At 41.1% G+C, this 15,987-nt stretch overlaps 1 protein-coding gene across 1 annotated transcript; it reads right to left on the bottom strand.

Moving 5' to 3' along the window:
• Positions 1–592: 592 nt before the first annotated feature.
• On the bottom strand, positions 593–13,795 carry MEP1A (meprin A, alpha (PABA peptide hydrolase)). The gene is given in 14 exon segments (XM_010020285.1): positions 593–740; positions 1,100–1,307; positions 1,884–2,057; positions 2,474–2,941; positions 3,843–4,058; positions 5,761–5,910; positions 6,895–7,116; positions 10,000–10,175; positions 11,880–11,997; positions 12,332–12,410; positions 12,522–12,562; positions 13,466–13,513; positions 13,617–13,641; positions 13,727–13,795. Coding segments are annotated over 14 exon segments (2,142 nt in total).
• Positions 13,796–15,987: the final 2,192 nt, after the last annotated feature.

The following is a 15,987-nucleotide window of genomic DNA, read 5'->3' as shown; positions in this document are numbered from 1 at the left end:
AAGACTCCAGAGATTAGCACCTACTTTTCCTAAGCTTGTAGCTCATGGGCTGAGTGCAGTATTTGCAATTTACCCATGATTATTACTTTTATTTGAGCTTCAGGAGTTCCCAAAACCTGCACTTCACCTGTGGTCATGGCGCCTTTCATCCATTCCCAAAATGGATTTCTACCCGTTAGATTTCTTGAGTAATTTCTATAGAAACATTTGTAGAATCTTAACTTGTGCTTCTGCGAGACTTTTTCCAGTGTTTTGAAAGGTCCTGCCACTTAGTTTAATCTAATTTTGAACTGTGGTTGAGAGTAAATGCATGGACTCTCAGCATTGTGGGACTGCTTGTTATTGGATGAAAAACTGAAACATTCAAAGAATACACAAGGAAGGCAGTGTATGAACTTTCGTTAGACAACAGTTCTACATGATGTTCTTTAACTGTGAAGTCTTACAGTGTAAACAGCTCAGCTGCTGATAGAGCATCTCATCCATACATTAACTAGTCTTTTACAAGCTATATTCATCATTGTTCATGGAAAACCCATGTCTCATCAACTATGGAACAGTACCAGTCTGTGATTTATACCCCTGCAGCTCTTTATCTTCTTGCCATTATGGAAATGAGGACCATGGTTAAGACAACGGTTCCAGCAATTCCACCAACTGTCAGTCCCACGATGTTCCCATGGACCTGCCGTGACTGACATCTCTCACCCGTAAAGAAGAAGGCTTGTCCTGATGGGCACCTGGGAAAATCAAGTACAGATTAACATGGATCAGTTTTGTCCTGCCCTGTAGGTCCACCTCAAGGTCCTCACAGTGACTATCCTGGGTGGGCATTTCCCATCAGAGGGGTTCACGTCACAACATCACCGCCTTGTTTGGAGGCTACCTGCGCATCCTGAAAGCACCACAGGATGGAGTTTCTTTGCCTCCCCTTATGGTTGCTCGTTAAAACTGGTCACTGCAGTGAAGTGTTTTGCTCCTACTGTTCCTTGAAAATCTAGTGGCTTAGACCTCTGAAATCTGTGGCTCTGAATACTTATTAGCTGCATCATTTGGTTCAGAAGGAAGTCAAGGCAAGCAGGGAAGAAGTCTGTGGTACCTGCAGCTTGCTCTTCCTTTCACATTCACACAGACTCCATCATTCTGGCAAGGGTTTGGGTCACACGGGTCTTGCAGATAAGGCAGCTGGTCTTCAACAGGCTGTATGTCCTGGGCTTCTCTCTTCTGCCTTTCAAGAATGAGTCCTTTCTTGAAGGCAGGTTGTTCAGATTCAACAGGAACTTCAGTGTTATTGAGGTGACTTAGGTCTTTTAAAAAAGGAAAAGGAGGAGAAAGACATCAGACAGGAGTGATGCTGTATGTAGCATTCGTCATACCAGGGGCTTACAGGGTGCTTTGTGAACTAGGCTAGATGTCTTTAACCATCTTCTCCATTTTCCCTTTACAGAGCTCTTTCCATACCACAGAAAGTTCTTCATATTTAAAGCACAAGGTAGAAAATAATAGGTAGGTAAATCAGTGATATTCTGTATTTCGAAAAATTATGCCTAGTGTGGCTGCTCTGTTTGAAAATATGAACAATAGGAATGGCTCTTCAGTACATTCAATGCTTAGAAATGGACACAGCTACTGGTTAGGGTGCTTAAAGCTGTCTAAGAAGTTAACCTTCAGTAACTTACTGCCATTTAGATTCCTCTGAACTCATAATCACCTTAGTCAACAACACCCACCTGAAACTAAGACACAGAAATGCTTTTAAAAGTTGATCCCCATTAGAAGAGAAAATGACTCAGAGACAAGTGGCAATAGTTACTTGAATGTATGAAGAGAGATAGAAAGGATCACCTACTTTTTGTAAGGAGAATCAGGAAGAGGGTCTTTACCATTAAATTCTGCAAAAATAATTAGGTCATCATTTTTCAGAAAGCTTCTTCGTCTTAACTGGCTGTGGGATATGAAGCTATTCCACCCAAAGGATACACTTCTATAGCAATTGCATGACACATCAAAATTTCCAACAATTGATGGTTTCTCCCATATTGAGGTTTCATTATCATCTGCAAAGAGAATATAAGTGACGAATAAGAACCACAAGAACCAAAGTGCAGCTTTAACTTAAATTACTGCTGATTTAATAATGGAATACAGCATCCTGCTGTCATTGCAGCATCCTGTGGTGATATGTCACCTATCATAATGGGCAAAGCACAGGTAGAATAGGAATTGTTCTCTTAGGAGAACTCTGTGTTTAGATTCAAACTCAGATATCCCAGGGATAGTTTATAATAACACCAACCTTCTGTGTGTCACTTTTCACATCAGATGGCCTTTCACAGACAGGAATTCTGAGACATACACAAGGAAGTGTCCCAGACTGAGAAATACAGTCAAAGTTGCTCAACTCTTGAGTCCTACGTTCAGTCCTCTGACTCAGGTTTCTTGGCTTTCATTTTCATCATTCCTCCAGGCAGACATCACTTACCTGAGCTAACATCATCTGCGCTTGTGGTGAAGCTTCTGCTTGAGGACATCCTTTTCAGGACGTCAGGGTCCTGGTCCAGCACTGTGAGTACAGCTTGGCGGTTCAGAGCTGGCCACTCCAGAACACCATCATTCTCTCCACTGCACAAGTGAAAGGCAATACGACTGTAGCCACTGGTTCTGGAGTGGGGATGCAAACTTATGCCAAAACCATAACCCTCAGGGCTATAAAACCTGGGGCTTTGGATAACGTCGCTTGATGCATTTTCGAGGAATTGGCTGAAATTCCGAATGACCCACACAGCTGTGGGACAAGGAGTCTCTGTCAGTGTGACATCGTCAATAGCAATCCCACCAGATGAAGAGCTGGGGTTGCCCTTTAGTCCTTGGAAGAGGTAACGGAACTTCTTCTGAGCGTTGAGGGTTACATGGGCAATTTTCCAGTTATAGTCATTGTCAGCTTTGGTAAAAGGAAAGCAAAACATTGCCATCAGCAGTATTAGTGACATGAGAAGCAGCTTACCCCTAGCCACCCATTCCAGCTGCATTTTTAGACAAGTGGACCTCTCACAGAGTCCTGAAGGCTGGAGATCTTAAGTTGGCATTGTGATTATAATATACACACATTGCCTTATCATTTAAATGCTTTGGACACATAGTGTTAGGAACTCTTCACACATTTGTGAATGACAGTATCTAGTGTAAAAGGCTAAGTGCTGAGACATAACAAGTGGATAGGAGTCAATGATAGTCCAACCTGGTAGAATTAATTAACTGTTGTTACCACTTTCCCAGGTACTTATCCTTCCCTGTAAATTGCTGCAGGTTGATACAGGCAGGTAACCACAGGTTTTGGGTTTTGACAAGAGGAATGCACTGTGCCATGGCTGAATTTGTCCTATTTAGCAAAATCCCCCAAAGTGGGAAATCAGTTCAGATTTCCAGAACTATGTACATTTTTATATTTCTAACCATGTAAAACTGGTGGGATTCTTAATGACTGCAGATGAGCACAGGTATTACATCTGAATAGCTCACTGTTACATCATAATACAGCCAGTGGAGATCTAGTCAATAGATGTCCAGCAGCATTTGGGGTCCCTCTCAATTGCTGACTGTAACAGCTTTATTAGGAACATTGTGAATTTGGTCTGCAAGCATCTAAATTACATTATTACAACCCACAGTTTCATTGCTAAATGCCCTCATGTAATACCAAATCCTTCGCCAATTGCAAGATATTATGGTAGCTTCAGGAAAATCTTTTGATTTCTGAGCCAATTCACTGCATTCATGGACTCAGTAAGGCAACTCTTCCCTCCCCCCAATATTCTAGATATTCCTCATATTTCCACAATTACCTTGAAAGGTTTGAATTTTCCTCAACTTGCGAACATTTCCAGTGCCATCATCCTCCTTAAGCCAGATGATCAGCTTGTCTGAAAGATTTCCTGTGGTCTTATAGAAGAACTGGAGGCACTGCTGAGTTCTCTTTGGATAAAGGATTCGAGACTCTAGGATTGCCACCTCATCTGCCTCGCCAGAGCTGGTGTTGAAGTACATGAAATAGCCAGCATCTGTGAAGAAGCATGGTGTTACTGTCTCCAGATTTCCTGCTGGCTGCATGGAACAAATTGACCATTTCAACTCCACTCTTTTAGTAGGCATTAATGTAGTACTTAACACAAATAGTAGAGGAAATAGGATGTGATAACCATCCAAAGCAGACCAGGATAAGAACAGGACCTGTAGTTTAGCATATATATGGAACTCATTGCTGGCAGCTTATGTCAATGTTGCATTAGTTGGTCTGGTTGGATGTCTCAGGAATGTCAGAGATGTAAGGCAAAATGCTCAGTGCTGACTGCAAGTAATTAGTAGCTGTATTTTATTTTTTTTACTTGATTTATACTCAAGATAATCTAAAGGTAAGATCTTAGAGATCATATGCTATATTATCTTGTAAAGAGAAAGATAATTTCTTATCACTGATAAAGGCAATCAAGAAGGCCTGGGCACAAACTAGCACTCTTCTGAACATGCACATGAAGATCTTTTTTGCAGCTTGCCCAAGGACATTTCAAAACTCAGTTTGGCAAAAATATTTAAGAGTTACTGCCCCTCTAGTTTAATTTCCCACTAACCTTTTCTGAAGTGTTTTTACTTTAAATTTCAAGGATCTACTTTTATCCTGAGATTTACAAGAGATTTACTGTTTGCACACGTCTTATCTTGCTATCACGTGAACTTAGTATAGAATCATGGAATGTTTTAGACTGGAAGGGACCTTAAACCTCATCTAGTTCCAACCCCCCTGCCACGGGCAGGAACCCCTTCCGCTAGAGCAGGTTGCTACAAGCCTCTGTGTCCAACCTGGCCTTGAACACTGCCAGGGGTGGGGCAGCCACAGCTTCTCTGGGCACCCTGTGCCAGCGCTTCACCTGCTTTAGGCCAGGATTCCCTCATTTTGTACTCAGGCAAAATTTACCACAAAAAGAACTTTTTTTGGAGTCTGTAGTAGTTTACCCTGTCTAAATAATGACAAATCAGGCCCATGCATTTCAGAATTGCCTATTGGGATTTAATCTTTATTCTCAGTTGTAAGCCAGCACCCTGCGGCTGTGACTGGGGCTGACTCCACTTTTTCTTCCTTAGAAAACCAGAAGAAGTGCCAGATTAAAAAGAAAATTATCCCTGAACTGCTATCATAAAATATTTTTCAACTTCCTTCTACCTCCAGAACCAGCACTCCTCAAGCTTAACTTACTCACTCTGTGAACAGAGCAAACAGGACATTGATGAGTGGCTATGAGTGCTGTTTCATTCGGTAACACAACCCTTACTGAGACTTTGGAAATTGCAGTAAATCCTTTTCCAGGTTATATTTAAAAGGCCTCTAGTTGAGATTGTTCTTTGTCCCGCTTTATCTTGCTTGTGTGGAGAACATTCCACTATGTTGAAAAAGATTAACAGGAGCACAAGTACAACCATAAACTGACACTCACAGGGCCAAGATACGTTGAAAGGAAAAGGGCTTTTTGCTTGACTAGAAATGCTACAACTCAGATGTTTGCTAGGTAGCGTCTTAAATACAGTCCTATAATCCTGTGTTTTCAGAATAGCTGGTGCTGGGTTTTCTCAGGGGTTGACTACAATAACAGGTTCAGAAAAGATTTTAAAGATGCTGTATTTAAAGCACAGCATACCAGTACAGACATTACAAGGGACCCTTACTCCAGCTAACCCCTCTTCCACAGGAAAGCATTCTGTTTGTTTTACCTCTACAGCTCCCAGAAAGTGTGTGGTCTTCCTGCCCTGCACCACCGCTCTGTTGATGTACCCAGTCTAAATCATCTTTGGTGCCCTGAATCATGCCACAGATATTTTCAACCTCAAAGGAACACTGGTCCAAAAAAGTGTGAGTTGAAGCTGGGAAAAAAAAAGCACATAGTTACTTTAAAAGTAGTATTTCATTAAAATTTCTGGTCTAATTTTAGTGGGGAGGGGAGTTTACAGCAGTATAGACATCCTGTAGAGAAGACAACCCACAGCAGAGGCAAGCCCAAAGACTCAAAAGAGGACAGATCTGATTCCTGGAGGGATTTCCTGCATAAAGGTAACAAGACTTGACCACTTTATGGAGAGTTAAACTCCCATTGCAAAGCTGAAACGCAGTGACTGATCTTGGCTGTCTTTGTGCCTGCCTGCTAGCTTGGAGAAACAAGTCCCTTTGTGAACAGTGGTGGTGGTGTATTCAACCATTCCTCAGCTGGAGGTTATGGTTCTTCATGGTTCACTTGTCTGCTTGATGAGTACGAGCACAGTTCTTCCACTTCAAGCAAATTCCACTTGGTTACCTTGGACCAGTTCAGCTGAGTTTGCCTACAAATTGATGCTTCTGTTGGCAGATCATGGGGACAATAACCTCTCACACTAACAATCATATGTAGTAATAACATCTTCAACCAGCTTAACAACCAACTAGACAGTGTTGGACTCTAGACTTAGCCAATCTCAGGTGCAAAATGTAAAATCATTAAAGACCAAACATCAGTAACAAAAGGGCAAAGTATAGTTACATTCACGTCACAAAAACACAGTGAAGCTGCCCAAACATGAGCAGAACATAACCACATGTCTGAACCCCTAGGAGCAAAATGGAAGAAAAGATGTGAATGGATTGACTTTCACTGACTAACTGAACTTTTACAAAAGTAATGAAAGTTAGCAGTGCCAAAGAGAGGGATGCGGAAGGAATAAACAGTTTGGGTCTCCACACCACAGGTCCTCTCCCATACCTCCTCAAGAGCACCCAAGAAGAGCTTTCATGGATTTAAAGACATAAGGGAGCTGAACTAGCCAGGCCCAAGTACCAACAAAGAAACAGTTTGCCATGGTTAAATCACGACTTACTGCAGTTATACATGCGATTCAGTCTTTCCAGGTCAATGGCACTGATGTCTAGACGTTGTCCAATTATATTATCGAATTCTGGAATCTTTGCTGTGATTGTGGGGATGCTTTCATTTTTGTTAAATGAAAATGGTTGATAGTGCATCAGTGATTCATAGTCATAGGGGGTGTTCAGATCAGTGATGGAGCTGTCATCGTACTTCAGAAAATTGTGCTCTTTGCCTGGTAAAAGAATAGAAAAGTGCTTCATTTTTAGATAAATTGGAAAGGAAATGGCTTTAGCATGACCCCTTGGACACAGTTTTATGAAGCAGACTTGATATACCCAAAAGCAGTTACTTTACAATGAAACATTCAAATTTAGCAAGATTTGTTTATTTGGGCAACAAAGCAGTATCTTTAGACTGCAATTCTGCACCCTTACATGTGTCTTCAGTAAGTTCAAAATCAAATATCAATGTTCTGTAAAGAATGGGATATATAGGAGGTCAGATTATATGGTCTGATAGTAAGCATCCTGAAGAATTAAATGTAAGGATTAATGTGCTCCAATCTAGAGCCTGTGAATATTGATGCAAATGTTTCCCAAGATACTAGATCACGTATGGACAAGGAAAGGCCCTGGAGCCCTTCAATCATTAAGGAAACAAGTATGACACTCCTGAAATGGCTCCATGTTCTGTTCTTTGAAGCAAAGAGTACATTAGCAATGGAGGTGGGTGGGAAGTTTTTACCCTAGATTGTCAGTATTGCTATGATATTTCTATTGAAATGTCTTTTAGAAATACATTTCTCATGGTTTCTTGGTGAAGTAACTTCTTCTTAGAAAAAGTTTTTCATTTTGAAGGTGTCTGTTAGGACAAAGATGCCATTTCACATAATCTGGTATGGAAGTATAGAGAGACTTTCTCCAAGAGCAAGCAGCACATGACTGTACTGGTGGATAATTACAGCTTCTCTGTGTCAAGACTGCCCTTCCCTTCTGCAAGTCCATTCAGTCCAAGGTCTGAGACTGTTTAAGAACTTGGGATTGTTTTGTTACAGGTACTCAAATCACACCTTTTATCAAAAAGGGTGAGAATCTTGCTGATCGAGTGCTATCACTTTTAATAGCTGGGGAAAAAATCTTGGCAGAGCACAGGCTTGTGTAATGATCATTACCGGGCAAAGGGTAACTTCTATGTGCTTTTAAAAGAAACAGACTATACAGCAAGGTGGCATTTTCATTAGGCTGTCCTGTGGGTTTTCTCTGAAGTCTGTCAGGATTGTTAGATTTTCTCTCAACAGCAACATAAGTAGAGGATCTCTTCTTGCCAGCCAGCTATCTGCATTGCAGTTTATGAAAATACATTATGGCAAAAACTGCTACCATGCTGTTAAATCTGGGGGTGCTGATCACTAATGTGGGAACAGATGCACACAGCCACACACCGGAGAGCACAATCCTATCAGCCTTATTTCCCTTTAGAGGAACAGGTGTCTTTCAAACGGCTATAGCAGAAGTTTTCTACTTAATGAACTTGCCTCACTGGAAAATGAGATTTTATAGTAATGGATGGAAACCTACAGAATTGACTGTACTTATATCAGGATAGCTCCAGGACTCCATTCAGAATAGAGTCACACTAAAGTCCATCAGCTGTACTATTTTTTTTAAAGTTCCAGATTTGTGGCTACTGAATACACCACAGATAAATTGGGAGGATTCAATGATATATTTTTTTGGAGGGAAAAGAGATCATGGAGAACCGGCACTGTTTTGTAGAGCTCTTCCATACCTCTGTATATCATGGAACCCACAACAGTGCATTTTAAGTACATTGTAAAACTTCTTGCTTTGGAGGTAGTTAGTTACAGTGCACAGCAAAAAAGGGGTTCAAAAGTCAGAGTCTAGATACTATGAACACCATCATTATCTTCATCACCATGACCCAAGATAAGATCAAGTTAGTAATAAGCTGAACTGGTTTTAGTGCTGATCCGAACAAGCCTGCAAAATCAGTATCTGCGTTCTATCTACTGTTTAGCCATCCCAAAAGACATTGCAGAATACAGGGTAGAGGCAAGTAATAACGCACAAGACCAAACTTGGAACAATTCAGAATATCAGATACTGCTCTTAGATGCCATCAGAAACTGCTCATACTGGCAGTTCTTATCTATCCAAAAGAGAACACAGCATTCCCTGAATCTTGTTCCTTTCTGATAACCATTTGTCATGTAGTTTTCACTTATTTGCAAGGATGGTGAGTGCCTAACCCTGAAGACTGAAATGACGAGTTTGTCCACACAGAGCGTGAGCAATGACAGGGCACCTTTGCTGCACCGGTGCCATCACTGGCATCGCAAAGCACCACCACTGGGAACAAGAGTTTACAGCTGGTGTCTTTGCCAGCATGCCTTTCAGATTTTGTTATAGACTCCTATTCAATCTTCTTCAAATAAGTGGTAAGTTGTAGAGAACCAGATCTCACAGGAGACAGCAGGACAAACTGCGTAGGGACCAGGGGAACTGTGGAGATTATTGAAATTCATAAAGCCACTAAATCTGACGATACTAAACCTGAAAGCAAGAACCCGCAGAGACACACAGAGCAGGACAGAGCCCTGGTTTATGTGTCCCATCTGATCTAATAATTTCGAGGCTGCTCCATGTTCAAAGTTAATCTTTACAGTTTCAGGAAAGCCTGAATCTCTAAGTATAAAAACCTTTCAGATGTTGGCAGGACCTTTGATTAAAGAAGAACCACCTCAAAGATCACCATCCCAGTAAGTTTACAATTTACATTACACAGCAAGACAAAACAGACTCATCATGAGGGGAAGCGATTTGTTCAAAATCAGAGAGCAGACCAGTTCTGGAGCCAGGGAGTCCTCTGACTTCCAAGCAGGGCCTCTCTCTTCTGGACTTACACAGTCTCTGGTCAAACACCAGAGAAGTTGTAGCAAAATCCTGCTACACCTATAGATTGATTTACAATGGTCTCAGGTGTGGCCCAGTGTTTCCAACTTCACACCTTTAAGAAAGTCTTAAAATATAGGTGGGAAAATAAGATACTGATGAATCTGCACTTGACAAAATCCGACTTTTAGGTCAAAACCCACCTTCAATAATTTCATCCCACCAGATCGTCACGTAGTCATCCCGGTCTGCCCTCGACTGCTCGTGGTAAAATCCTAGAGCATGCAGGACCTCATGTTCCACAATTGCTCTGTAGTCACACCCTGCCCCAATAGACAGGCTCTGTCCAGTCTGCTGGTCCCCAACCAGGGACCAACACCTGAGAAAGAGAGAGATCTTATTGTCTGTTAAGTGGAGTTTTCTTCACTCTATTTAAGTTCTCAGTCAGCTCATTGGATTTAAAGTAATATCCAAAAGGTTTAAATATAAAAGAAGTTACACAAATTATGATTTAGATGCTGACTTTGATACTTTACATATACTCTACTCTGAAAGCAGACTAAACCCCCAAAACATACTCACTATCACTTGCTCGAGGCTTACTTAAGCATCTTACTTACCCTCTATGTTAGACAAGCACAGCCCTGATTTTTGAGATCTCCAGAATTTTAGTCTTACATAAGCTGCCATTTTTCCAAGAAATATGTCAAGAAACAGTAAACTTGCCAAAAAGACTGAGCTTTTTCACAATATCTTGGTCGACAGAAGAGATCTAGGAGGATTTAGATTAGAACTTAGGAAGAAGTTGTTCCCTGTGAGGGTGCTGAGGTGCTGGCACAGGATGCCCAGAGAAGCTGTGGCTGCCCCATCCCTGGCAGTGTTCAAGGCCAGGTTGGACACAGGGGCTTGGAGCAACCTGCTCTAGTGGAAGGTGTCCCTCGCCATAGATGAGCTTTAAGGTCCCTTTCAACCCAAACCATTCTATGATTCTATGAATGAGAATAGCAGCCTTTGGTCCTTTTTAACAGCAACTATTGGCCATAGGTGTGAAATTACACACTTCTGCGAGGTCTCAGCCCCATATCTGTGACTCAGCAGAAGCTAATCATGACCGAGGAGGAAAGGAGCTCCTCAGCCAATTCACTGGGAACTTTTTAGGGTAGCCCAAGGGTGATATGAGAAGCAAGTGTTAAAGAGCATCTGCTTGGACTGTTAGCTTCATCTGCACATCACAGAACAGTGTTGGGTTGAGTTTGCTGAAGGAACTCTGAACACATTAATACGGGTACTGAAAACAAAGAGCTTGTACATATAATCTCTTGAATAGTGGCTACCAGGGAGTTTCTAGTACCAGGCTCTTCAGCACCAACTTGTAAAAAATCATGGTGCTTATAGTCTCGTAAGAGAAGTGTCATAGGACATATTACCCAAGAGTGAGCTGAGGGCAGAAATAGGAGTGCTTATAGGCCATTAGGAAGTTCTGGGAGAACAAGAAATATTCACAGCAGATGTAGTGAGAAAATTTTTGTGCTTTTCTGGATATTCTTTCAAAACACTTCCAGATGGAGGAAATAAAATCTTTCCAGTTCATGAAAACATGAATCTCTGAGTATAAACCAAGAGCAATAATACAATTAACTGGCTTTCCACAGCTTTTGTTTTTAACTGTCTTCCAAAGATTTTAAAACCTAAATTTTGATTATTCACATCTTTGATAAGTTAAGAGAATGTACATGAGGGTCGTCTCACCCACCTCTGAAATGGAAAACAACCCTAGGCAGGAAAGTGGAAGCAGTTAATGAAAAACTTGCGATATTGGGAATCAGCTCATCAAAGAATAACCATCCAAACATCATATACCCATTCCAATTTCATAATCTAAATATCCTCTGCAGTCACCAGAGGGAGGCAGCTGCCTGCAAGCTTTGTATCTAAGAAGGTAAAATGGGTGCTTTCTTGGTGACCTCTTTTTATCTGATGACAACAAACTTAGACTAAACTTTTAGAGTGCTGAAGTCAAATAGAATTAATTCCCAGTTGATTCTACACAGCAAAACTAAACAGAAATTGGTATAACCCTTACCCGCTCTCTTTTGTGAAGAATATGAAGGTGTTCTCTCCTTCATAAGGCTTAAAATCAATGCAAGACTTAAGACGAAACATTTCAAATGCCTGGAGAATTACTCCTTTGGCATTCAGACCTGGAAAACACGCATCAGGAAAGTATCTTTAATACACACTGCAGATCATTCATTCTGGAGAGGTAAAATATGCACACAGATACACATGTGGGACCAAAAGAAAGATGATTGAAAAGAAAAATTGGAAGGAAAAATGATTGAATTTGATTAAATTATGTTTTGTTATGATAGCTGTAGAAGAAAAAACATGGTTTTGATATAAAGGAACCATCTAGTTATTAGTGAATTTTAATGTGAGAGAACCAGTTCCAAAAAAGACAGATTTTTTTTTATCACAGTGACTCCAGTGCAAATAAGGATGAGAGCTAAAATCTGAATAAAGTATTTGCATTACCTAGATTATCAGCCAGAATATAGGGAATGGGGAACTTCCATCTGTAGCTCTCATTTCTTAGGGCATTTATCGGTTTTACCTGAAAAGGGAATTAACAACTGGTGATGCATCTATAGTGGGGATATAGGCTGATTTATATAAAAAAATACTATTAGGATAAGTGATAGATATAAAGTTTTTAATTACTTACGGGGAGCAAGATATCACCCTGAAAGAGGTCCAGTCCAGCAGCTGAAAAGTAATTTAATGAAAGATAGTGTAAATGAAATATCAAATATCAACTGTATTTCACCTCATAACTCATATCAAACTTACTTATACAAGATAAATGTCCTTGGGCATTGACAGAAAATAAAGAAGGACCAGCCTTTTCACACTGAAATACAGGGGCAGGACTAAAAGTAACAGTAGTTTCTACTCAATATTTATTACTCAGCAATGGCTGAATTTTTGGTGGTAGAAATCTGGTGGGAACCATTACCCATGCCTAGTTTGATAATCTTTTGCTTGCTCTCAGGCAGTGGCAGCAATCACACCATGAGACAGTGCTCTAGAGAATATAGTAATATTGAGTAATGCATCAGCAAGAATATTATACAGTGCAAAATCAACAAAGGATATATGGAAATTTGCATTACAAGAAATAAAAAATAGAGGAAGACAGGACAGTGTTGTCCTCTTAAACCATGACAAGTGTGTTGTGTCTTTTCCATTTGATTTCCTCACCACTTACTCAATAAACATATAAGCTCTTTTCCACTTCGTAAAATTTGTATATAATTATATAAAAAAAAAAAAACCAACAACAAAACCAACATAGAAATGGGGGGAAAATGCTAGTGGGACTCCAGAGTCTTTTCAGTTGATACAGCATGATACTGCCTTACATGGTGGAGTCTGTCCAAACTTCAGAAATGAAAGACATCTGCATCCCATGTTTACATAGGGTTACAGTCCTAGGATAGATTCATATGTTATACCCAGAGGAAGGTAATTCAGAGCTCACTTAATTGCATTTCTCTTGTTACCATGAACCACCTGACCATGTCACCCATGTCTTTTTTACCACACTGAAAAATTCAGCATTTTACTCACAGTTCTTCAGGCCTTACAAGAATTTAGACGTGAACTCACCTAAGTTTATGTCTGGAATGTCTTTGGTTGTCTCATCAGCATCAATATCTGCTGCTGCAAGACAGACAAAACAGTATAGGTTCAGATGTGGTGGCAGACAGCAAGCTGATGAAAATGCTTCAAAACTCAAAACAGCTCACAGAGCACTTACCAGCTTCACTGGAGAGCTGCCTGACCTGAAAGAGAATAAAATAAAACCATTATAAGGCCTGAGATGTCTGTGGACTGAAAGGAGCCTGTAGAAATCAGGTTTCTACTTACAGACACTGGAGTAACATAAACAAAGCACAATAGAAGCACTAGGCAGAGTGGGAAGATGTTGGAGCCCATTTTTGCAGTGCAAAAAGAAACTGGTCCCTCTCATCTCTTGCTATATATAAAGCATGCTGCTGAGCTTTCCACAGAACAACAGCCAACCAGCTTTAAACTTTCCACCTTTACAACATTATTATAACACCAAGATTTTCTTTGTAAACAGCACGCGATGGCATTGTTGTTATCGATTACCGAAGTCCACTTTGGAGGAATATTGCAGAGAGGAATGTGATAACTTCATGTCTTCAGTGCACTTGGTGAAAGGCTTACCCAGACTTTGCATACGATCTTAATCTGGTCCAAAGTTGCTGACTCCTTCCACCATGCTTGTTATTTATCAGCATTATGATCTTAACTACACAGGAGGAAAGCCAAATGCTTAAGCAGAATTATTCTAGGTTTATGGCACTCCAATGACATTAGAATTTGGCCCAGTGCTGTTTTGACTTAATAATTAACATCACGTAGTAAAGATTAGAGATAAAAAAAGAGATGATTATGAGTGCCCTGACAGTGTTTTCCCACAGCTGATCCCATCCCAGGACTGATGCCATGGTGCACAACATGCCACTCTTTGCCTCCACAGGTGGTTACAAATATCAGTAAATCCTTGTCCTTCCAGCCTGATTCTTCTTTCTTTTCTGGTGGGTTTCAGAGATGACAAACTTTTGTCCTGCATCTTGCTGTCTTATTTCTCAGGAAATGGGTTAGCGAGGGCCTATGGGCTAACTGAGCAAAGGTTCCACATAGCTCTAGATCTTCCACAGGTCCTGAATCATACCTGTTATCCCCATGCGAATGTCCCATGTTCCATGGAGTGTCTCAATGCCTTACATTTAGTCAGCTGAATCCCATTTCCTCATTTCACATCTGAAATTAGAAGTGATGAAGGTGAAGATGTCCACCTCTATGTTCAGCAATTAAGTAAGAACAGGTTTGTGCCGCAGACACAAGCAACCACAGCACAACAGGGAGAGCCTGAGTAGGAAGACAAGAAAAAGTGCTGTGGAGGTGCCTCACACGCTGCTTCCACTACCAGCAAAAGAGAAGCATGTCTTAACATAAATCATGTAAAGGTTGTTTTCACAGGTGAGCAGAGAGTCAAAACACAGCATAAAGACCATGATTAGCAGGTAAGTAGCAGTGGACATGAGAAAGGAACAAAAAATGGAAGCAAAATCAGAGCAGTCTTAAAACGTTTGGGGTTTAGTCCCCTTAACCTAAAAATTACACAAGAAACTGAAGAGGGTGTCTATAAGTAAGTCATTCTGTAGGCATGCATTTGAGTTTGTAGAGGACTATGGTTATGCAGCCATCTCATGGGAAGAAGGGGAAAGTGGAAGGGCAGAGAGCTGCAGACATGCATGGCAGGGGATCCTGGGGTTACTGAGCTGGAGCGTGATAGAGTAGAGGGCCTGGGTCAGAGGTGATCTGAAGCTGGGCTGGGAGGTGAGAGGAGAGGGTGGAAAGGCTTATGGAGAAGTAGGAGGCATGGTGCACACCCTCAGTGGTTGGACAGAAACAACTTCCCACCTTTGTCATAAGGCAAAGTAACACTGCCCCTGGTATCAAAATGAATATTTAGATGTGGAAACTAGAGCCTTATAAATGTGATCATATTCAATTTAATATCTAGAAATTAAGCTGAACCTGTTTATAACTGGAGACTAAATGCAGTCTCCCAGCCAGTCATAGAAAATCCTAACTACAATTTCACCCAGCAGCTGCAAGTGCTCTGGAGACCACTGGCACCCATTTGACACCGTTGAATTTCCCGCAGTGAATCACTCTTGGTACAAAGCACTGTTCAGGGAAAGCACAAAGAGCCCTCAGCTGCTTTTCTTAATGCTGAAGGGGACTTGAGAAATTGCCAAATGCCCTACATAACCTGCAGAAAAGCTGGGCCATTCTGTATGCCAGAAATGTAGACTGCCCTTTGCATTGTACTAGGCAGCACACATTCCTGGTTAAGCATTCACGGGAAGCAGCTTTCCCGTCTTGCAGTTCTTGCCATTTCAAAAGTTTCTCCATTCTCTGCTGTAATGAAAACAAAAACTTTGCACTTTTTTTCTCATGAAAAGCAAGAGAGAAATCCTCCTGCTAGAGAGTTCACAGCCTGGCGTTCACAGCCTTTGGTCATGATGACTGAGTCTGGATTGTCACAGCGTACCCTCCACTGTCCTCTCCTATCTGAGACTGGTGCTCTT

Source organism: Nestor notabilis, unplaced genomic scaffold (assembly GCF_000696875.1).
Source record: "Nestor notabilis isolate BGI_N333 unplaced genomic scaffold, ASM69687v1 scaffold708, whole genome shotgun sequence".
Taxonomy (NCBI): domain Eukaryota; kingdom Metazoa; phylum Chordata; class Aves; order Psittaciformes; family Psittacidae; genus Nestor; species Nestor notabilis.
The sequence above is the reverse complement of the archived record's forward strand: the minus strand, read 5'-3'. Positions and strand labels throughout refer to the sequence as shown.